This window comes from Ambystoma mexicanum, chromosome 4p (assembly GCF_040938575.1).
Source record: "Ambystoma mexicanum isolate Mex_15411 chromosome 4p, UKY_AmexF1_1, whole genome shotgun sequence".
NCBI lineage: Eukaryota > Metazoa > Chordata > Amphibia > Caudata > Ambystomatidae > Ambystoma > Ambystoma mexicanum.
Window position 1 is genome coordinate 383984248 of NC_090927.1, and position 24313 is coordinate 384008560.

Consider the following 24313-nt stretch of genomic DNA (forward strand, 5'->3'; position numbering starts at 1 on the left):
TTCTGGGCACTTCAAATGTCTTAAGTCTTTTGTAATGCTATCTCTTGTTTTGTAGGGTTCCGGCGATGGCGGGCTGATGAGAGTTGAGGATCGAACCCGCGTGAGGAATAGAAGCGCCTGGAAGCACGTAAGTAAGCGCTTGTAGCCTGCTTCACGCTGCGCACTAACTGTCCCTTTTATCTTGCAGGTACAAGTTCGGAGCTTTAGAGAAGCTGAAGGGTGCTGGAATACCCACTGGATTCGGCGTGGGAAGGAGTAATGGCACGTGAGTAATAAAGTTGCCCAATGTCTTTAAACGCACCTTCTTTTTTCTTTCAGATGCCGGAATGCAGTGTGAAGACCTCCAGAGCATGCGAAGAGTAGGTAAGCCTTTGTCTTTCAGATGCCGGAATGCAGCGCGAGGCGTTGGTGACAGCCGATGGACCAGGTAAGAGATGCGCTGCCACTGAAGACCGTAGTGCTAACCTGTTCTTTCTTTGTCTTTACAGGTGCTGCTGAAGACTGGATTCCAGGATGGTAAGCCTTTGTTCCCTTAGGCCCAGGATCAGAAGCAGAAGACACGATGAGCGTTCTGCTGCAGAGAATGCAGAATAACGCAAAGCAAGATTCATCCATCGGGTGTGGTTTAAATAGCCTCCTGTAGTGCTTAGGTGTCTCCTTCCACAGCCACGCCTAGGTAAGAAAAGAGTTCCTGCTTTCCAGAAGAGTTCCAGTGTTCTGAACCTAGGGAGTGGCTCCTGCCCCACCCAACAGGAAAAGTAGTCCCAAACAGAAGAGGATCAGGGGTTCAACTGGCAGGTAAGTAAGCAGCATGGTCTGCTGCAGGTAAGTCCACCCAAGCATTATGAGCCCGGCGCTTCCAGCGCTGAGACTGGGCATCTTTATGAGCCTGGTGCCACTGGCGCCAGGACAGGGTCCAAAAGGTCCCAATTGGGACTGGCTGGCACTCGGAACCGGGGTTATGGGTCTGCTTCCAAGGGAGTCGGGCAAGTCCTGATCTTTTGGAAGCAGAGATCATGACAATGAGAAATTGCTTGTTCCCTATCTCAGCGCCCATCAAGGGTTCCTACTCAGAGTGGACTGTCATGGACAATACTGGACATGCAGGAGTTCTCTGTGGGCTGTCCTGGTCAGAGCTATGTGTTGGTGCCAGGGGAAGAGAAAGAGTTGTTCCTCACTACACTCACTACTCGGTAGGGAACGACATTGCCATTCATCACTGCGTCGTTCATTGGCAGGTTACTTCCATACTTGGTGTTTGTTGGGGCATCAGTGGTTCTCATCTGAGGGTTTTGCCCTTTTACACCTGGGTGTTGTGGTGGTGGTGGAGTGTAGGCCTGATGTACCTCATAAGGTATAGAAGATCGCCTCAGGCTCTGTACCTGTGGTTGGAGCAGTAGTTAATAGTTGCTGTATGGGATGCATTCCACCCCTGCTTTGCTCCTACACTCACTTGCAAAATGCCCCCACTTCCCACAGCTCCAGCATTGCGAGGGAACAATACCTGCTCCCTGAGGTCCCATACCTCCAAATCCCTCTCGTCCCCCATTGAACCCACCCCTCCCCTGCTGCTTACCTCCTTGCTGCCACTCCGGATAGGGGTACTGGTGTCCACCTTCCCACTGTCCTTGTCTTGGCCAAAACACAGCTATTCTCACATCTGGAGGTGATGAGGTCTGCTCTGCCACCTCTGTTTGTGCTTTTGATGATGGCGTCCCTTCAACTGATTTTTTTGCAAGCTTTTTCTGTACTAGTTTGGCTTCCTCAGCCTGCAGCCTCTGGGCCATTTCCTTTTCTCGCTCCTTTATTCTCTTACAATGGTGTATGATTATGGTTTGAATCTCAGTTCCCCCTTTCGCTTCAATGCCCACTATTTTGTCAAGCACTTTCTTAACTTCCTTGGGTAAACCCCTTTTAATAAAAAAAAATAAAAAAAGAGGAACTGCCTGGTCCCCCATCTCTGCACTCCACATCTAAACCTTAATGTATTGTACAGGGTCCTCATTGTCCCCCATGGTATGCTGCATGATAGATTGCAGGTCTGGTGTGTCGGGGTACGTTCACTGCAATGTTTCCCACACCTGTGCCCTGATATTGTTAAAGGGCGCCCCATTGTGTGCATCATAAGCTAGTTTTATTCCCAGATACCCTGCTTTGACCCACACGTTTCCAGCTTGGTCTCCCACAATCGCAACAAGCAGGCTTTTCATATCCCACATGGCCAAGGGAATCCCTGCTTTCTGTTTTTCAAAGGCATAGATCCATTCACCAGCCCCTTAGCAGCAGCTTAATCAAATTATTTGTATCTATGTGCAGCCAGGGCGCACAGTGCAAACTGCCTAGGCCTTTATGCAACAGCATCTGGGTACCTGTACTCTTCCCTTCTTTCGGTCAACACTTCCTTTTATCCTTGCCACTAAAACAAACCTATTCCTTAGTTGTGATCCCCAAAAACTTTGCGCCTGTGGTGTAACCTCAGGCGCCTGCTGCCCATCGCCTTCATCCTCAACCTCATCCACTGTGTCCCATTCGTCTTCCCTCAGCTCTGTCTGCATCCATATCGGACTTCACTGTCCGGTATCCTGTACTTCCCGCTTGCCTTTGCCCGTCTCCACCCCCCCTCCTTCTCAATGTGTGCACATCCTTTGACTGTACTATCCAACCTAAACAAAATATCTCCTGCTTTCCATTCATCCAACCTGCTCCCCTTCTTTCCCCCCACCCTGTGTTGCTCAGTCGAGACAATTCTACCCACGTAGTTCCAGTGCCTCTTCTAACTGCTTTTGAACCTTAATATTCTGGGGCGGAATAGTAATCCGTGTCTATCTGTAGGGAGGTGGGGCAGTGGCTGGGCTGGGCACATATGTTTGGTTTGTATATCCTGTTGCTGCGTGAGTGGTGAGTGGATCAAACCTTGTATGTGATAGAACAGCTTTGTTCTCCTGTGTTGTCCCAGCCATTGCATCTGGGGTAACCCCTTCAGGAATGTGTGTCCCCCCCCTCCATCCGGGTCCTCCACAACCTCTCCCAACTTCCACAGGTCTAATCTCTCCTTTGAAGTTGTTTACCTTTATATTTAGCAGCTAAAACGTACTCGTGTGCTCCAATAGGCCTCTGTTGTTGGCGCCCTGCTCTGGGCAGGAGCATGGCATCCCCCCTGTGTCTCTACCACCCATTGTTTATGGTACTTCTCTATCTTGTCTATGTACAATGGTAAGGTACCATACATATGCTCCAATGACATCCCCCCTCCCATCTTCATAATTTCCATGCTCAAAAACCCCAACCTTTACAATCATGTGCTGCACACACGTTTATCAACAGTCAACACCAGTCCACTGTTTCCACCTCCCTGTCACCCCCTGTCAACACTTCTGCCTCCCCTAGCCTCACATGCACCCCATCACACTACACCCTCCTAAAACAAGCTACCCACACCTGCACACCTCTGGCCTCCTCGCCACCACTTCTTCAATCGAGCCCACTAATTGTACAGAGCTCCAATTTGTTATCTCCTCATCTCAAAACAAATGGCTGCATCATCTTCCCTCACTCGGGTAGGCTCCTACACTCTGTTTTCCTCTAAAAATCCTCTTAAATTACCAAAAAAAACAATCCAAATAAATCTTGCCACGTGGCCTTACCACACTCCTTCACTCAGACACAATAATACCCCAGACACCCTACCCCTCGTTATCCCTTGCAAGGGGTGTATTCACGTCTGCGTGTTTACCCGAGCTTCCAAGTCAGTGGGTCCCAATAACTGCCTCCACTGCCCCAGGAGCCGCGCCGAGCTCGAAAGAGCAGACAGGTATTCTGTGATAACAGCTCCTGTATACCCCTACGAGTTGCGCGCTTGGGATTGATCACTGTAGGTGTGCGCGCGCCCTTCAGAGAAGCGACCTGGAAGCCTCTGTCGCCGCTGGGATCACATTAGGGTCACCAAAGGTCGGAAAGCCCCTCAACCCTGACACAAGAAAAATACTACCCAAAAGGCCCAAGACACTCTTACAAGGATAACCAGTGTTTTATTCTTTAAACAAAATATGAGTGCATCAGCAAAGAGCTCTGCTGCTGCTGAATGCTCTGCCAAAATCTTCATGAGCAACACTTTAAGAAGGTAGATTGCGTCATCAGTGACATTAATACTGTAGAAACCTGCACGGCTGGTTGGTGAGACCCTATATACAGGCTGCCTGCTCCATAAGGGATGCCAGGCCATTGGTCCCAGCCCCTTCTGTCCATCTTCCACGTCGGTGACGCAGTCGTCATTGGTCCTGAGGTGACGGCCAATTGGCAATTATGTACAAAATAAACAATACATCTCTATGTAGCAGTGCACCTGGTACAAGCAGACAAGGGCCCAGGTGAAAAGCTGAGTTCATACTCCCTCACAAACGTCACTCAGCCCCAGACAGGCCGGCATCTCTCCAAGGTCTCCCACCCTCTTTCTGAGTTATAATTCTGTCCCTCCCTGCACCTCACATCATAATTCACCTGACCCAGAAGTGAAGGCAGGATATCCTGCTTTCTCATCTTTCTTGATTGATGGGGGTGGTCTAACAGGTTTCTGATTAGTGGTCTGGGGCTGGCTCTTACCTTGGAATTCACTGATCTTAAGGCTAGGGCATGTAAGTGCAATAACCTTGAGTTGGGACTGGTGGAGGTCGGAGGCCAGTGCCGTCTTTCTCGCGTGATTGTTTTAAAGAAAGACGCTGAACTGTCCTCCCGTGGCCTTGCAGGGCACATTCTTCCTAGAGCAAAAACGTTGGCAACTTTTAACACAAGAAAGGTTTTATGGGTCTCTGTGGCTCTGGTCTTTTTCATCAGTTCCCGGGAAACAACCTATTCCTTTCCTCATGCTCGCGGCCTAGACCTGTGATGCGGGCTACTGTGCTGCGTTTGTGCCTTGTGTTCCAATATGGCTTCTAATATCTGAGATGGCGTTTGTTCCCAAATTTGCACTACGCGGATGAAGCATGCAATACTATGATTGTGTAAAGGACTTTAAGAGCACCCCCCCCACCTCCAGTCTCTTATATTACATTTCACATCCTTTGCCTTATTCTGAACCGCTTGTGGGTGTGGGAACAACAGCCTCCTCCCTATTTCCTGCCAGCACAAGCACCAAGAAGAGCCTTGTACTTTGTAACGATTTCCACACGCCTGTTCAGAGGATACCACGAAAGTAGCAAAAAGGCTTCTTCTAACAAAGGGAAAGGGACATAGTCTCCCCACAGCAATCCTTGGAAGATGGCTTGCGCTGCAAACTGTAAAATAAGTCATACAAGGGAGATTGCTAGGGAGAATTCTCATAACTGGCTAACTTCCCTTACCTATTGAGTCCCTCAGCAGCTTTGCTGGATTTCTAGAATATTTTTTTTCTTCACCTGGTAAGAGTGAGAGTCTTTTTCCCACTCTTACATGTGTTTTGCCATGGGTGTTTTTACCATTTGTGTGATCTTGGGCTCTGGAGCCTCACCTACTCCATGAGCACCATTTGTGTGTGTGTTACACAGCACCCTCAGTGCAGTAACACAGGGTTGTCTTTTAGACTTCCCTCTTACTCCATTTTTCTGGGACTGACTACTGTCTCCCAGAAACATGTAAAGTTGCCATTAACTTTATGTAGTCTCTTTAAACTACAGACCCAGTAGACCCCATCTTATATGGAGCATTGGAAAGGGTTAATTCTTATCCTTTTTTGTCTGTGTCTCTTGGAGCACTGTTTCGCTATCTTTACATTAAGTCTTGGCTGGTGGCAGTGGTAACTACCCTAACTTTTCTACTGCCGTTATATTATATAACCATGGTATTGTTTTAGGCTATTATATTAGCCTCGAACATTAACCCGCTTGACCAAATACATTTTATTTTGGCTCCGGCCGGGTTTAGTCGCCATTTCTTTTTGTTAAAGTCTTTCTCTTGTTCTTCTCTGCACGCCAAACCGGGAATGATTCCTTTGTTCGCTGTTTTTTTTGCGGGTTTCTGCACAGAAGCTCTCCTTAAGGCGCCTGAAAGTCTTGGTAGGCAGGATGTGAGCGAGGGAGTCTTTGAACCCCTGCCATGGGTTCCCTTGGTAACCCAAGTCGCTGTCTTGTCTGATTGGCTAAGGGGACTGGCCTTGCCAGGCCAGCCACCCTGCTGTGTGATTGACAGCCAGGCTGTATGAATGGGGGAAAACAGCATAAAAAGCAGGTCTCTGGGACTGGAAAGGCAGATTCGCCACTGGAACGCAAGAATCAACAGGGAGCTGACTGAAGAGGACCCCTACAACGAATGAACTGCCCAGTGAAGCCCTGCTGCAGGTCCGAATCTTCAAAATCTGACGACAGAGAAGATCCTCCAGGAAACTTCTTCCCTTGAGCTGGTGGGACCAACCAGTTCCCCCAAACTCCAAGCCAGGACCCCTCCTCTGGTCGAATTCGCTGTACAGAGCCACATTGAGCCGGATAGCCAGGAAGGTCGGACCCGGCTTGGGTTTTAAGGAGCTCACCTTTTATTCATTGCTTTGCTCTGCTGCTGGTTTCTTCCCTGGGTAGTGCAGGACCCTCCAGTCTTCCTACTTCGTGTCAGTCCGACAGTCGCTTCAGGAACAGTGAGACTGCAGGAACTACCAGGAATGTCCGCCTCAGATACAGCTTCCTCTCCGTTTTAAGGTACTGTGCAACCCCGGTTGCTCGTTTCGTTCAGCCGCGGGGAAAGTGTCTGAAATCTTTCTCCAATCCGAGGGCTTGTCCTTCTCTTCTTTTTAAACTAACTTTTCTACCAACCAACCTCGTCCGAAATCCGTGGCCCAAACTTTACCGCGCACTACCCTGGACCATGGACTTTTGTCCTATTGACTTTGGCCCTAAGCCTTTTCTACCAGATTCTGTCACTGTAGTTTCTCTTGTTCTATTGTCCTGAGTACTTACCTGTTGGTGTGGTTCAATTTCTACTTAACTTTGTCTTTCCCTCCCTTTTAAATTGCTGGAGTGCTATTTTGCTCCCACTTCATTTTGTGAGCTTAACTTGTCTGGGATTTGAGGGAAGTGGTGTGGTGTATTGAGTGTGATTTTTGAACTGCTTATAATGGTGTAATGTTATACAACTGAAGAGTGAAATAAATGTATATTTTACTTGAAAACCTTGAGTCAGTGTTTGCCTGAATCATAGTAATTGCTGTCCTTTGTGTAATTATTTGATACTGCTCACTTACTCTTGAGATAAGTCTGGCTGCGCCGCTACTGCTACCACTTGAACAGTGTAGTGCGGGCTTGTACCAAAGGTGAATTTGTACTGTCACTTGTAGTCTTAATTGTGTGTGGTGTTCCCAAAGGGTACTGTATATAATTCTGCCTAGCAATAATCACTTCTGCACTAGTAGGTCTCAGGACTCACCAGTGAACCCAAAACGACATTGCAAAAGGGACCTTCGAGGACCCTGGCAGGCTTACACCACATAAAGTCAGAGGGTTGCGGGGGCGGCTACCATAGGAAAGCATGTGATCCAAAAACTAAGGTTAGAGGTCTACCCCACACTGAAAACCTATAAAAAAGGGTTGTGTTCCCAGAACAAAAGTAAATACAGGATGTGAATGAGACGAAAAAAAGGCTCAATTAATAAAATCTCAGTGAGTCCAGCAGTAGTGCCTTGAGGCACATGATGGAGAGGGTAAAATTTGCAAACAGAAAATCTCCCTCACACCAGGTTTAGAGGGGTCCCAATCCCCCCCTCACAGGGTCAGGACCCAGACCCTCTCTCATATTACATCACCTGTATAGCTCCCGCAGTCTTGCCTTACTGCTCTGATACACTACCTGGATAGTTTGGGTAGGCGTAAGTGTCAATTATCCTGTTCACTATCCAGGGTGATCCCTCAGAACACTGACGGGGCTGGTTCTAAAAATCCATCGTACCCATTCCCTTATTTTGAGCCATTTATTAGGATAAGACTTGGTTTTGGTTTGAGCACTACACGCTGCATTGCTTACTTTCATATGTAGCTTCTATTAAAACAGTTAATACACCTGCCGTAAGACCAGAAAGGTCGATCCCATGTAGTGCCCCCCAATGGACATTTTCTTAATGGATGGGTATGTTCTAAATAAAGGAGTATATTGTCTCTAGAAAACTGTAAAGACTGTTTCCATATTTTTAATTGACATGTTTATTTTCTTCAGGAGAGAAGAAAGTGATGTGAAGGCCACTTTGGAAAAGCAGAAAAGGCAGCTCAAAGAGCTGAAGGACAGTAAAACAGATAGACTAAAACGGTTTGGAGAATATATGCCAGCCCTCCTCGCAGCAATTGATGAGGAACACAGGAGGGGCCGTTTTACAGAGAAACCAATTGGTCCTCTCGGTAAGATTCCAAATAATAATTTGTATAAGGACAATGTTTACAATGTTTCTTTTGCCATGACACTTTAAAATTCAAATGGAATATATGCAAACATTTTTTTTACATAGTGCATTCAATCCCACAGTTTGAATAGCACCCTTTATTTCTTTTTTTGTAGTTCCATAAAGAAGCCCTCTTTACGATTGTAACCTTGTCCCCGCAAAACAGGTTGAGGGTAGTGTGTTGAAAAAAGGATGCGTTAAACTGAATTATAAACACATAAACTACTCTGCAAGTGTCTCCATTTTGACTGCAGTGCATGTCTCTCAAGCTCTGCCCATTGCAACTCCTATCAACTGTTCATCTCATCCCACAGCGCAGAATCAGTTCATGTCCCAGCACATAAGTAACCCCTTCACCACCATCAAGCCCCAGCATGTTCTTCACCTGCATAGCCAGCCCCAAGCGACTCATTTTTTCCAGACTTTCTTTGCTTCATCCCAACCTTGACGCAACAAGTTCAGCACTTTGAAAATCCTCTTACTTTTGTAGCTTGACATTTTCTTTTTTGCAGGTAGGTTCCACTTGACTGTTAAAGTCCCTAATTTCCATGAAACTTCATGCCATCTGCACTTCCCCAAGCATTGAACACCAACAAAATGGGCAGTTTTACCCTGGCATCTACTTTCTCTGGCTCTCCTGCAGCCCACTAGTCTCCCTTCGCCTACAAAAGCAATATGGAGTTCCGTAATAGTTATCTTGCTGTTGAGGGCATGTGGTGCAGGCACTCTGCAACTCACTCCAATGTTGTTGCCCCCACCTCTTTGACTTATGGTGCTTGGTACCAGCATGACATTTCAGAGTGCCATTTGGTCACCCAAGTCAGTGGCAGGGGCCCCAATCCCCACAACATTCTTTGCCACCCATTGTTCTTTAATGGGTCACCAGGGGTAACTGGGCTCATGGCTTCCTCCACAATTTGTCCGCTCTTGCAGGGGTTCAGAGACGCTAACGTCGGACAGGAGCCTTAGAAGAGCAGCCTGCTCCCGACCTTCCACTTTAGCCTAGTTGCCGCAACCCAACACCTACGTTTCTTTAAGTAAATATTATATTGACACACTGAAAGCAGTAATAGTACATTTTAGGCCTCTTCCTCTGTGTGAATGGGTCTTCATTTTCCTTTCAAGGATTGGATTGGTCATGTATCCCAGTGCTAAAAGGGGGCATGTAAATGCACAACTCCATGTATGCCAATTCATTTGTTTTCTGGTTTTAAGGCTCATGAGTATACAGGATACTTCGGAATGCGCAAGAAAAGCGGGTGGTTGGGGTGGAATTGTGGAGAGGGAGAGAAAAGACAGGTGTTGAGTTGTGCATACTGTAGCAAGTTGCATTATTTTGCTGGTAGTCAATTGGGCTTCAGGTGTGATTAACTGGTGAGAGAAACGCACACAAAGCATTATTTCACTTTACAGCTCTCATTTTTTTAAAGTAGGATTCTTTTCAAATGTTGTCAGGTGGTGGTTTGGCTCATGAAAATCTTAGTGAAATGAATTTGTTAGATAAGATGATTCTTTTTTTTAGAAACTTCAGTACATTTACATACTCTTACGTCCCGTCCCCTTTCATCCATACTGCATGGTCGTCTCTTCAAAGCGACGGGACACAGAACCTTTTTCACCGGAAAAAACCTTCTTCCCCTTTAAATTTAGAGATGCGCGGGGGTGCGGCCCAGGGAGCATGCGCTGCCCTGACTCCGCCCTCCGGTGCCACACCTCAGTCCCCTTTTCCGTGTCGACGGGAACGGACCGAATTCACCAGCGCTCCTGGGTTTGGCTTCGGCATGTAATTTGGCCATGTAAATCCACACACAGAGACTTCTTCTCTTTGTCTTTTTTGTCTTTTTATCTTTCAGGTACTCAGTCCTCAGGCGTCGCGCACCACCCCAGTGCTTGTCGACTTCCACAGGGTTCCCAACTTCAGACCCTCACGCACTCTGTCTACGTTGCCTTGGCCCAGAGCACTTTTATCAAGCTTGTACAGCGTGTAGCACGCTGTCCTCAAACGCTGAAGAACAGACTAGCCAGGTGGCAGGAGCTCTTCCAGAAGTCTCCTCCAGAGGATCTCAAGACCTTGGTGAAACATTGAGCCAAGCCCAAGGTAGGGCCGCTATTCTCCATCGCACCCCGCAAAGGAGACTCCTTCCCAAGGACTCTCCCGCACAGGAGAGACTGGTCTGGTCCTTATACCAGCATGTGCACTGAGGCTGCTGCAGCTACCGGCCTTAGGCCGAGGGATCCTTGGATCCTCCCGGTGGTAGTGTTGAGGGACCGGGTGGTTCTTATACCGGATTGTCATCCGAGGGGCTCTGCCCTTGTACCGACAATATGGCCGAGAGGCTATGCCCTAGTACCGGCAGTACGTCCGAGGGGGCGCCTAAACGCAGCTCTACTGACCCCCGTGTCGAGGATGTCACACCTACCTGGCCTAGACCCGAGGAGCAGGGTAGGCCTTGTGAGCCACACGCAAGAGTCTTGGAGGAGGCTGGGTCCAGCGAGCCGAGCAACACATGGCAGGCACGTTGCACACAACTCGACAAGATGGCCGCTGCGCCAGACAGAGGCGCCTGTCCGACACCATTCCAGAAACTCGGCGAAGAACAAGTGTCAAGGTTGGGACTGGTCTGAACCAGGTACGTGGCCTACGGCCTATCCCTCTTATGCGCAGGGCAGCTTCCCACTGCGTCCATATGGGCAGGGTTTGCAGTGGCTCCACCAGCTCCCAGCTCCCGTCTACCCCGTCAGTACCCCTACCGCCTCTACTGCCGGTGAAGAGTGCTTCTTCAAGAGGTTCCTTGGCCTCATGAAGTCCCCACGTATGGGGGTTATCCTCAAGGACGCCATCAGGGAAGTCCTCCCGACTATGCTAGCGGCACCACAAGTGCCTCCACTGGCATCCCTGGCCCCGGTGCAGCCGCTGGTCCTGGCTCCCAAGAGGACAATTCAGGTGGTTCTGTACCAGCATCCGCCGCTTCCTCAGCCCCCGGCAGCGGTTCCTGTGCCCCAGCCTCCGGCTCCAAATACTCCTCCACCTCTGCAGGATCCTCCTGATCCATAGGACACGGACGAGGAGGAGGATCCGGACACGCCATCCTCAGCTAGGGCCTTCCACGAACGTCTTGCTGGGCTGGCGGAATACTTGGGCCTACCCCAGCCCGAGGCTGAAGTCCTCACACGACACCCCTCTATCAAGACAGGGATTACTCTGCAGACCTATGTAGTCTCCATGGCCAAGAAGGGCTGGATTATGCCCCACTCGGCCCAGCCAGTCAATCGATGCTTGGACGCCAAGTACAGGCAGATGGAGGGGGATACACTCTTGCTCTCGGCCCATCCTCAGCCACACTCCTCGCTGTTAGCTGCGGCATCACTATACTCTAAGCCTCAGTCGTCCTCAGCCGCCGCCTCTGCGGCGCTGCAAGGCAAGGAGAAGACCTTGGAGGCGTACGGCAAGAAACTCTATTCCAATGCGTCCTTGGATCTTCGTCTGGCCAATGCAGACGCCATACTGGCGGCGCTAACCAAAGGTTATGGCGGGAAATCGCAGACTTCTTCCCGGAACGCCCTATGCAGGGCCAATCACATTTTAAGGCGGGGCTTACTGGGGCCAAGCTGGTGGCGCAGGACCTCATGGAATCCACCGTGGCCCATATTGACGACTCTGGCCGTGCCATCTGTAGTGCCACGAACGTGAGGACAACATCCTGGCTGCGGGCAATGAAATTCAACCCTGATGTCCAGGAATGCTTATTAGATATACTGTTTGAGGGGGGGAGGACCTCTTCCACTCCACCACAGGCGAGGAGCTGGACAAGAAGGAAAACAGTTCACAAACAGCCAAATCTTTATCCATCTTGACAAAGACCACACCCAAGTTGTACACCCAGTCACAGCTGCGCTCTGACGGGTGGCGTACCTATGAAGGGTTCCGCGGCTTCCAGGAACGGAGATCCAGGCAGCCGGACCGCTCACCTTCTCAGACCCGGCACAAGCAACAAAAACGGGAGTGGGGAGTAATGGATTTTTCCAGTCCCCCTTCTCTGCATGCAACAGCCTCTGAGGGATAAAAGGCATGACACCCCTGTCGGGTCCACGTGTCTACAGTGGGGGGCAGGATCGCTCTCCACGCACATTTCTGGCACCAGAACTTCACTGACCCCTGGATCCTCTCCATAGTCTCCACGGGGTACTGCCTCCCTATCCCACCCACTCCTCCCTCCTCCCCTCTACTCCCTTAAGTTGGGACAGCAACTCTTCTGGTGGAGATCCGGTCACTCGTAGAGAGCCAGGCAGTGGAGGAAGTCCCAGCCTCCCAGTCAGGCTTGGGCTTTTACTCCAGGATTTTCACCATTTAGAACAAAAACCAGGTGGGCCTGTTAATTGTGCTGGACCTTTCCACCCTCAACCTCTCCTTACCCCTTCAGAAATTCAAGATGGTCACGCCAGCTTTTATAGCGGAGACATTGTGCAAGGGAGACTGGATGTGCTCCCTTGATCTGAAGGACGCGTACCTACAAGTCCCGATTTGGCAGCCCCATTGTTCGTTCCTACGGTTCAGGATCATGGGCTACCATTTTCAGTACAAGGTCCTTCCTTTTGACCTCAATTCGGTCCACAGGGTCTTTTCCAGTTTCATGAATATGATGGCTGCCCTCCTCAGAGTACTCGTACCTCGACGACTGGCTTGTCAGGGCTACATCTCCGGAAGCGGTTCACCACTCTTCCCATGCCCTTATGAACACACTGCACGGTCTGGGCTTCTCGTTCAGTCTCAAGAAGTCGCAGCTGCAGCTCACACAGACTCTGACATTCTTGGGCCTCATCTGGGACACATGCTCCGAGAAGGTATTTCCGTCAGAAGACAAGATCTTGGCCATCAAGAGGGCCTCCACCCACTTCCTCAGCAGAGAGGTGACCTCGGCATGGTGGTACCAGCATCTCCTGCGTCTCTTGGCGGCGGTCCTTTTAGCCGTTCCACACACGATTGAGGAGGATTCAGCTGCACTTGGCGGCCTCATGGAATCTGGAGCAGGGCTCGCAATCCGAGATGATCAACGTTCCTCCATCTCTCCACCCGGACCTAACATTGTGGTCCAGGGACTGCAACCTACGGTTGGGCAAGCCTTTTCAGCCGCCCTCGCAGCAGGTCACCATCACCACAGACTCCTCGCTCGAGGGCTTGGGAGCCACCTTGGATGATCTCTCGGGCTACGGCACCTGGACTCAACAGAAGCATGAATACCACATCAATTGGTTGGAGCTGAACGCCATCTGGCTAGCGCTCCGAGCATTCCTTCCACTTCTCAGGGGCAAGGTTGTCCTCATCCAGACAGACAACTCAACCAGCATGTACTACTGCAGCAAGCAGGGAGGCACCAGATCCCCTCCTCTGTGCAGACTGGCAATCAGCATGTGGGAGTGGGCCCTGGAAAACGATATCCACCTCACAGCAGTCCACCTCCCGGGGGAATCCAACCTGCAGGCGGACAGGCTCAGCAGGTTGGGAGGGGACAGTTAAGAGTGGCAGCTAGAAGACCTTGTTATTCAGGAGATCTTCAACAGGTGGGGTCATCCCCAGGTGTATCTCTTTGCCACCTGGCACAACAAGCAGTGCCCTCAGTTCGCCTCCTGGCAGGGACAGAGCCCCTGCTCCCTGGGCGACACATTTCGGCTTCAGTGGAACGGCATGAAGGCTTACGCCTTCCCGCCCACACAGCTGATGAAGTGATTTGCAAGTTCAAGGAGTCTCGCCAACTCAACATCATTCTATAGCTTCATGGTTGCCGGCCAGGCCATGGTTTTCGGAGCTGCTTAGCCGCTCGGCGATGCCTCCGATTCACCTCCCGACGGTCCCAGCTCATCTTCGAGGGGATTGGGTCCTCTAATGTATTCCATATCTATGACAGTAATCGCTGCTGTGCTGCGGGGATTACTGTCATAGATATGGAATACGTCGTCGGACCATCCCATCGAAAGAACGTTACCAGGTAAGAGAGTAACTTGTTCTTCTGGCGCAGCAGGGGGGTAGGGTCATCCACCCAACGCCTCAGAAACTAGCCCTCACAGCCTGGTACCTGAGCAGGTAACGCTGCAGCATCTCAGCCTCCCCCAGGCTAATCTGGAAATCATACAGGGTGCAAGGAGCAAGGCTACCAGGGCCCAGTATAAAAGCAAATAGACCAGGTTCTGCCACTGGGCAGACTCCAAGGAAAGCGACCCCCCTGGCATGTACTTTGGTCGATGTGCTCTCCTTCTCGGCGCACCTCGCCCACTCGGGGGTCTAGGTGGACACCTGCGGACACCTGTCGTACATACCTCACAGCCATCAGGGTTTACAGGAACTCTGAGGAGGGGATCTTCTCCTCCTCCAATCCTATCGTCAAACATTTGACGGGGCTCGCAAGGCTCTTCCCGCCCATCAAGAGGCCACATCCCGTGTGGGACCTTAACATAGTATTGGGTGCCCTAGCGCACAAACCGTTTGAACCAATGGCGTCCGCTGACATCAGGCTGGTCACCATCAAGATGGCCTTACTGGTCGGCTTCACCTCGGCTCATAGAGTCAGCGAAATCCAGGCGCTGGTCGCCTCGGAACCATATACTACCTTTCACAGGGACTAAGTAGTCCTGCGGACACACTCAGCATTTCTGCCCAAGGTGCCGTCTGCTTAAATGGTCCTTCCTACGTTCTTTGCCGATCCTAAGGACGAAGCACAGAGAGTGCTGCACTGCCTGGATGTCAGGCGTGCCCTGAAGTTCTACTTGGACAGGACCAAGCGCTTCCGCAAATCAGATGCTCTGTTTGTAACCTTCTGAGGCTCAAGACCAGGCTATCGGGATTCCAAGACCTCCATATCCCACTGGATGGTCTCTGCCATCAAAGAAGTGTACGAGGGCCAACACAAGCCGCTTCCGGCCAACATGCATGCCCACGCAGTCAGGGCCAAGGCAACGGCCATCGCATTGCAGCGCCAATTCCCTTGGCAAGTCATAAGCAGGGCGGCCACTTGGGCCACTCCCTCGGCTTTCTGCAAGCATTACTGTTTGGATGCCGGCTCTAGATCTGACGCGGCTTTCGGACAGGCGGTACTCTCCACCCTGGGACTACATTCAGTTGTAATCGCCCATGCAGTATGGAGGAAAGGGGACGGGACGTAAGAGTAATTATAAGTTACTCACTGTAGTGACTAACAGACTCTTAGTCCATGGTCGCCCTTCCCCCATACATCCCACCAGCCTCCCCCCTAATAATACTGGTGTCATTAGGCAATGTTAATTCTGTTGACGCGTCAATGGGGACTGAAGTGTGGTGCCGGAGGGTGGAGTCAGGGCAGCGCATGCTCCCTGGGCCGCACCCCCGCGTGCCTCTAAATTTAAAGGGGAAGAACGTTTTTTTCTGGTGAAAAAGGTTCTGTGTCCAGTGCCTTGGAAGGGACGTCCATGCAGTATGAAGGAAAGGGGAATATGGACTAAGAGTACGTTATACTTTTTTTTTCATTCAGTGACTTAAATTTCTGTGTCTGCAGCCTCCCTTGCTCTCCAGGTGACAGTCTTGTGGATTCCCAGATGACTTCCAGCTCTGACCTTCAGGTCATCGAGCACGTCCAACTACCTGGATACTCTTGATTCAGCCCAACCACATGAGCACACCTGTTTGCAGACCTCCCAGGCCCAACACTCCTCTGGACTTTTTGTTGCCTCTTCCAGGTCTCGCCCCCTTAGCCTGCCTTGTCTTCTTTCCTTCTAACACCTTTCATGAGTTAACCACATTGGTGGGGTGGGTCCTTGTAAAGACTGGAGGGGCGGGGTAAGGTTCTCTATATGGTAGTTTGGATGAGCAACCAAGGATTAACCTCTCAGGAGGTGATGCGGACTGGTTTTTAAGTATGGTGGGTCCCCAAGCACCCACAAAGTAATGTCCACACACTGTTAGGTGATAACACAGCTTTGTTTTATAAAATAAGGTTCAGATAAATATATACATATAAACAGTAACACTTCGTAATTTGGTAATGCTATTAACATAATGGCAATATGACAGAGTTTTTGGCACCACACAACACTCGGATTCATTAATAATGCACCAATTGCTGACAGTCTTTAAAAACATTTACTAAGCAAGGTGTAACTGCATAGATCAAGTTAAAAAGGCTGTTTACTGTCTGAACATAGGAAGTATTCTTTCCTTAGACTTAAATAATGATACTGTATGAGGACCCCACCCCCACCTGATCCAACCTGTAAGGGAAAGGTTAGGGTATACCTCGTCTATTACAGCCCAGTCCATTAATGTTCAATAATGTTCTCCTTTACTCCCACAGGTTACACCACCCCAAAGTACTTGAGATGACACAGGAGAACAGGATCCAAGACTATTCTGGGACCCCTGGATGATTCCATAGGCTGGAAGATGCTCTACCTCGTCACAGTACCTTTGGTGCCTTGGTAGGCGAAGTGGTGGAGGTTCTTGGCTTCACTCAATGGGACCCCTTGAGGATGGACCCCCTTTGCAAGAAGGAATCGCTGGGATGCCAAGGCCAAAAGAAAAGGAGGAACCAGACCGTGTCGGAAAGGCAACAGTTTCGGTCTTCGTAACTCTGGGTGTCAAGCAGCAGAATGCCAGGGTACCCCCTACCCCCTCTTCTGGGCGATATGTAGCAATCTGGCTTCCAGTGGTCACAAACACGACTTTGGACCCTGGGCGACACAACTGGACAGTTTGTAATCGAGATGTCCAAGCATTCCTGTTCTGGACTCATGAAGACCCCGTCTCCGCACGGAAGGCACCCAAGACTGGCTTCCAGGGTACTTCTGATCAAGTTTCAAAAAGAAAATTGCTTCCACACTTCGCACTAATCACAAAAAATTCACTGCAAAAGCTGCATATACGTTTAATTTGTTTCAAAACAGCCTTGCACTTGTTTCGAGCTTCTTCAAGCTCTTTCTCTGAGGCTGAAAATAACATAAACATTGATTTGTATACATTGTACACAATAATATACAATGTGCAGCACATCAGACAAAAGGGCACAAGTTGGCAGTGGTTAGCATTAGTCATATCAAACCATTGTCATGGGAAAACCACATCAATTAAGCAATGTTACATCATTTATGTAATATCACGTAAAATTAACCATCCGCCCATGTCATAATTGCAATTTGCTAAAGGAAAAGTATATCAATCATCAATTGAAGGAATTAGGTTATACGTAGATTGACAGTGGAGGATGGCATGGTCAAAAACAATAATGAGGAAAGAAAAGAAAGAAATTCCTGTTGGAGAAACCTGAGATGGTTCACCATGTGTGTACTCATACCGAGACTCACGAATGCCAAAAATAATGATGGTCAGGGTACCTTTTTGTAAGTTGGCAGTTGCCACTGGCGCTAAATAAAAATACAAAATGAAGAAGCTTTTGTTGCAATCATTATTTTACTCAACATTTTATGGATTGGAGGTGGCTATGAAAAATGTCCTCCGATTGCCACTTAGCAGTTTAATATGGTAAGTCACCAAAGTTGTTAGCTGCAAGTGCAGTTGCCCACTGTAAAGAATTCTCATGTCAACAAACTGTTGTACAGTCCAACACAAAGAATGTATATAAAACGGCTACTAATAAACAATTAGCTTTTTCCACATACCTATTGTTAGGCAGAAACCTGTGCAGTTCCCTCTGGGACCACTGCAAAAGATTTAGGACTACAGGTGTTTGGCAGTAAACCCACTTGGTAGCAGTCTATACCACACAGATTCACTTGGTAGCTGTGGCTGAGCAGTCAGACTTCCCTCAAGAAGAGTTGGGCAGTATACAGAGTATTCACAATAGGTCAAGGGCACACAATAGAACAAGTAAACACTGCCCAGGGCTTGGTGTAAAAGAGATATAATTATTTATTTAAAACCACATCTAGAAAAACACACAGGCACTAATAATAAGTAATTCAAAAACACGGTCACTAAAAGATATATACTCCCTTAAAAGAATATTAGACAAGTCTTAAGTAAAGCCCCACTTATTTTCAGACAGCGGTGAGCGCTTAACGTAGATGGCACTCTAATAGTTCGTTTTAAAAAGGGAGAGAAAAGCAGAGAACAAATTGAAACAGATCCCAACACTTTTTCAAGAACACAGCAAGAGAGGAAGGCAAGGTAAAACCGTGAAGTTAGGGTTCAAGAGGCCGGATCCACTTTCAGAGGATCCAAACAAAATGTGTCCAAGGTCACACGGTTGCAGTGCACAAATGTCTTGTAAAGGTTCAAAAAGGGGTTGGACCACAGAAAGGGACCAGTTAGAGGGTCAAGGCGGCCAGCCCAGTGCAAAAGGTTAAGGGGTTATTATTACCTTGTAGCAATCTTTAGAAAGGGAGGCCTGGCGGACACGGTACCTTAAAGTGGTGAGAACGCTCCAGCGGGGGCAGTTGTTCCTGGCAGCGGGTGCAAGTCGGTGCTTCGTCCGGGGGAAGAGAGGATCTCGTCGTGGAGGAAGACAGGAGTCCGTTGCACTGCTAGGGAAGAAACCAGCCGCGGAGTTTCTCAGGTACAAGGAGCGGTCCGGTGATTCCCGGTTCAGTGGCGAGTGGCTATCCGGCTGCCGGGGTGCTTGGCACGGGCAGTTCGACCAGAAACCGGGCTGGGGTGCGAAGAAAGAAAGGAAAACTAGTTGTGCCCACCAGTCAGGGGAAGAAGCCTCTCCAGCCGGGAGATCTTCTCTGTCGTCGGGAAGTGGTGCGTCGGTTCTGCAGGGCTCCACCGGTGGTGTCATCGTGGTAGGTCGGCTCAGCTTCTCCCTCGTCGGATTCTCAAGTCTTGTGGCGACTTCTGAAGTTCCGGTCCCCAAAGCGCTGCTTTTATGCAGAAAACCCCCATTCACTCAGCCTAGCTGTTACTCAAACATGCTAAGTGGTGAGCCGGCCGGCTGACCACTTAAGCCAATCACACAAGAGTGCGACCTGAGTTACCAAGGTAACTCGGTCCAGGGTGCCTAAACCCCCTCCCACAGCCCCCTGGGGTACCCAGACAGAGTGGCACCACTTTTGGAGGCTTCTGTGGAGAAGCCCGCCAAAAAGTGGAACAAAGGGCTCGACTTGGGTTGGAGTCACAGAAGAGAACACAAACGCCATTTTAGAATCGAGTCTTGGCAAAAAATACCAACAGGAGAATTAATATTAATTAAATAAACCGGCGGTATGTTCGAGGCTATTAGAATTAAATAATTAAAGTTGGTAGCCTTCAACAATGGGAAAATCCCATAGGAAAATATTTGCGGTTGAATATAAAAAGTAGTTTCCACTGCCACCAGCCAAAACTCGATCAGGGGGGACGGAGACGTGCCCCCTCGACTAACAGACCCCGGGGCAATCGAAATTGCCCCGACCAGAACGTCCACAATATGATGGTTTGTACTGGTTTCTGTTAATAATTTGGGACTAGTAAAGCCAATGGTGACTTTACATGCCCTGGAAGACAGTAGTCCGTCCCAGGGTATGGAGTCTATGGTGGGGTGTCACTATGACACCCCTGTGTTACTGCACGGAGGGTGCTGTGTAACACACATAGGACAGAAACACAAGAGACCCTATGGAGTAAAGGACCCCATATCCCATAAAACACATTACCAGTCAAAGGAATACCATAAGTCATGTCCAAGAGTGGGAGGAAAAGAGTCTCAATCTTGGCAGGAGGAAAAAAAACAAACTCCAGAAATCCAGCAAAGCTGCTGGGGGACTCACTAGGTTAGGAAATTCAGCCTAAAGAGAGAATTCTCCCTAACACCTGTATGTCCTGCAATTGCGTTATTCAAAAAGCTTCCATATATTAGTAGCTGCAGCCATATACCAATTATTACCGGCCAATTCGTACATCCGGATTTTTGACAATTTCAATTGATTTCACGATAAAGTTTTGAGGCCGTCGAAAATATATAAAAGAATTAAAAAGAAGTGCGCACCATTAGCATAAAGTGCCTAATTCCGCCTTAATGAAACTCGCATGCATCAATTCAGCCCCCGCTGGACCATAAGGGTCATGCGTACAAGACCCTCACTCACCTAGCATTTCCTCACGGTTTGTTTTGCAAGCGCCAGCCACGGCGTATGCTTGTTACCCTTATGTCTATTGCTAGGCAGCTAGCGCTTCGCTGCTGCACCCGATATGCATGCTTTGAAAGCTGCCATATTGGATGAGGCAGCATCACATGCAAGTATGAGTGCATCCGCTCGTACAATAAGTAGTAATCCAAATTAGATCAGGTGAGTTATATATGGCCATTATTTATAGACCCATGTCTTCAATATTGAAATTTCATTTTAAGACGTTTTTTGTTGTTAATTATTGATAGTTATGCCTGGCATTTGTTCAATAATGTCCTATTGTAATATTGTGTTCATGAGACAAGGCTGACTATATTACAATGGGTCTTGAGCATCTGAACTCTTCAGGGTGCTACCAGATACTCCCCACCAACCCCCTTAATGATTTACGTGCTACAGTTAGTACATTATTGAACAAATGGCATTTTCGAGGCCTACTCACTGACGTGGAAAAGCAGTTCTTGACAATTGACGGACTGGTCATGCCCACAGCCCAATTCCTCCCTAAAATACATAACCCTACATAAAGATTTGTAAAGAGAGACCAATTCTGAGCGGGAGAGGTGGCATTATGGAGACTATCTCCAGCTATATCAACGAATGTCTGGCACCACGATTGGCTGAAACACCAACCTTTGTAAGAGACACGATGCACATTTTACAAATTCTTGATAATTTAACTTTCACTCTAAATCTGTTGTTGGTCACACTCGATGTGAAAGCATTGTACACTTCTATTGACCACCACAAGGCGGTGGTAAGTGTGGACTATATAGTATGTGAACATTCAGCATCATACTTTGAACATATCGAAATGCTGAAAGATCTACTATTCTCTGCACTTACCAACAATGTTTTCCTGTGTAGTAATGTCTACTATAAACAATTGACATAGCGATGGGGGCAAGCTTTGCGCCAGCCCTAGCAAACATCTTTATGCAACGATATGAGCAAGAATTTGTTTTTAATAATTCGACATTTCTTAAATTTATACATGTATGGAAACGATTCATAGATGATGTGATTATGGTATGGTCCTGTATGGTGGAATGCTTGCTAGAATGTGTTACTTACCTTAATAGCGACAATTGGGGAATTGAATTTACACATTCATACAGCACCAGATGCATTAATTTCCTAGATCTAACAATCATTATGTTCGATCAAGGTGTAGTGACCAAAACATTTTGCAAATCTACCTCAGTTAATGCAGTGATAACATCGCTTAATTGATGTGGTTTTCCCATGACAATGGTTTGATATGACCAATGGCTAACCACCACCAACTTGTGCCCTTTTGTCTAATGTGCTGCACATTGTATATTATTGTGTACAACGTATACAAATCGATGTTTGTTATTTTCCTTCTCATAGGAAGAGCTTGAAGCTCAAAACACGTGTTGAGCTGTTTTGAAACAAATTAAACATATGCAGGTTTTTCAGTGAATTTTTTATGATTAGTGCGCAGTGTGGAAGCAATTTTCTTTTTGAAACTATATTTTGCTACTGTGGTATGCTAGGCAGGCAACCCACAATTTTGTTTCCATTTACAGCCAATCAACATTTAACTCGGCAGTACAAGCGCTGTTGTATCACTACATCTCTCACTGGCAAACATTTTTTAGTACTTCTGATGAAGAGTAGCAGGTGCACGATAGTCCCTCGTAGCTTGGGTTGAGGTCGCGTATCCCGGTCCTCTCGATTCTGTTCTTGGGTCAGCTCAGTAGTCTTCGGATTCCTTAAAGAAATGCAGCTGCAGACTCCTTCCTCCAACTGGACCCAGGATTCAAGCTTCAGGTTTCAGCTTCAGAGCACATTGGTGAGTGAGAGGTCCCTAGTTATACACATTCGTTCCCCATTCACTCAGGCTGAGCCAGGCTCAGTTAGCCAATCGTACAACTGTGTGGGTTTCTGTATATCTGTCCGATTCTGGAAGCTGAAGACAAGTCGACCACTGGAGCTGAATCCGAAGAGGAAGATGAAGAGAAGACGGCTGTAGCTGATTCCAGTGACCACTGATGACTGCTGTGTAACCAGAGCCTGTTCTGACCCTTTCTTCCTTGCGACCTGGGAGGGCCAAAGATGACAACTCCGACCTTTGGACTGATGGCACCAACTATTCTAGAGAAGACTTGCATTCCGTGCCATCCCACGACGAGCTGTGACCTTCCAGGGCTGCAAACTGCCAATACCATGGGATCTCAAGGCTGAGTGGTGTGCAACGTCTTCCGAAAGACAGATTCTTGCTGAAACTTTGGTCTTCTGCTGTACCTTTATGAAGCAACATTCCAGCCCTTGAAGTCCCCGCCTCAGAGTGCTGGACCGAGATAGCGAGGGGAATCCGATTGGCGATTAATGTTCTTCGTCTGCTACCTTGAAAGGACACCAAATCCACAGAGCCACGAGAAGCACTGAAGAATCCTTTAAGAGCCTTTTCTGTTGACTGCTTCTGCAAGTTCCCATCCAGTGTCTGTTCTTTCGTCACCACGACCAAGAAGCCCAAGATAGTATTGCAAACGCGCCCAGTGGAAACAAATCCTGCAAAACTCTGCACCTATCACTAGATGTCAGCCTATGCCAAGCATGCGGATCTAAACAGATACAAGCATCAGAAATTAGATTACGGTAAGTATGTATGCTTTTTAAAAATATTATATTAAGCTTGTGATAATATTTGCCTGCTAGTTTCATTTAAAGGACTAATACATTGTTGTACTTGACTATCTAACTGGAATTATTGCTGTGTGGACTCATGGCCCTTGACCACTTTCCCACCCCCCAGAGTCTAACCTTGCTATTCTGCTACTTTACCTTTATTGGGTTTGGCTAGACTTCACTGTCTTTCCTGTTCTCCATAATTATTTCTTTTTTATTAATTTGTATTTATAAAGCACGCAGGCCCTGAGGCATCGTGGCGCTGTTACAGGATACTTGCTTAGGCGAGATAATGTCTCCCAAAATTCACCCCCAGGGTTGAAATTGGAAATCCATCTAAACGCCTCCCTCCTCCAGTGTAATCGAAAGAAACACCACCATTGCTCACACTCTAGAAATTAGGTTTGTCACTCTTTTTCACGCATGAGAAAGAGGAAGTATTAATCCAACCTGGATGAAAATTAGGAAGATTGTTCGAACTCTCAAAGAGTAAAATGTCCTACAGCCTCCTTGTTTGCCAAGGACTGGGAAGAATTCACGCCAAAGATGTTAGAAATGTTCTCTAAAGTGTCTGTTCCAATCTTTACACTGGCAGGTAAGGAAAATCAAGCGCACTACTTAAAGCTGGTAGGGTACACCAAAAAGAAGAGCATCCATGTTCTGGAAGGCTCTGTCGCTGCAACCCTTAGGCATGGAGAGTCAAGGCCTCCAATTCAAAGCGTCACCTGGCCCACCACAGATTATTGCAGACTTTCTCCCGCTTTAGAAAAAGATACCGACCTCTATGTGCTGGCTGTGAGAAACCAAAGGATGTCTCACTATTGAGATCCCGGGGATCTCTTGCTCAGGTGGCCAGGGCACGGCCATCGTCTTTGGATCCAGACCCTGGAGGTGGACAAGTGTGGGAGGGTCACCTGGGTGAGTGGTCCTATGGGAGTGGGGGTGAGATATCTGATGAAGACGCGGGATCCCCCTCTTCACAACAAAACACTACCTAACACTTCCTCCACCTTTATAGGTTGTCAGTCTTGCCCTGTTGCCCCCTCCCCAATTCCAATAGGTACCCACATCAAAGGGAGGCGTAGGACAACAAACATAACGCCCTATATTACACCAACAAAATTGTTCCCTTTCGGACAATATTTTTGCCACCTCTCGATAAACTACAACTCCCACAATTCCTAC

The 24313-nt window shown here is 48.3% G+C and overlaps 1 protein-coding gene across 2 annotated transcripts in view; it reads left to right on the forward strand.

Moving 5' to 3' along the window:
- The window catches only part of SMC6 (structural maintenance of chromosomes 6), a 2412589-nt gene that overhangs the window by 1091949 nt on the left and 1296327 nt on the right, over positions 1 to 24313 (forward strand). For both annotated transcript variants that reach the window (XM_069605927.1, XM_069605928.1), the window contains one exon: positions 8167 to 8345. In XM_069605927.1, coding sequence (XP_069462028.1) covers positions 8167 to 8345 — 179 coding nt within the window. The remainder of the gene's footprint in view (positions 1 to 8166; positions 8346 to 24313) is intronic.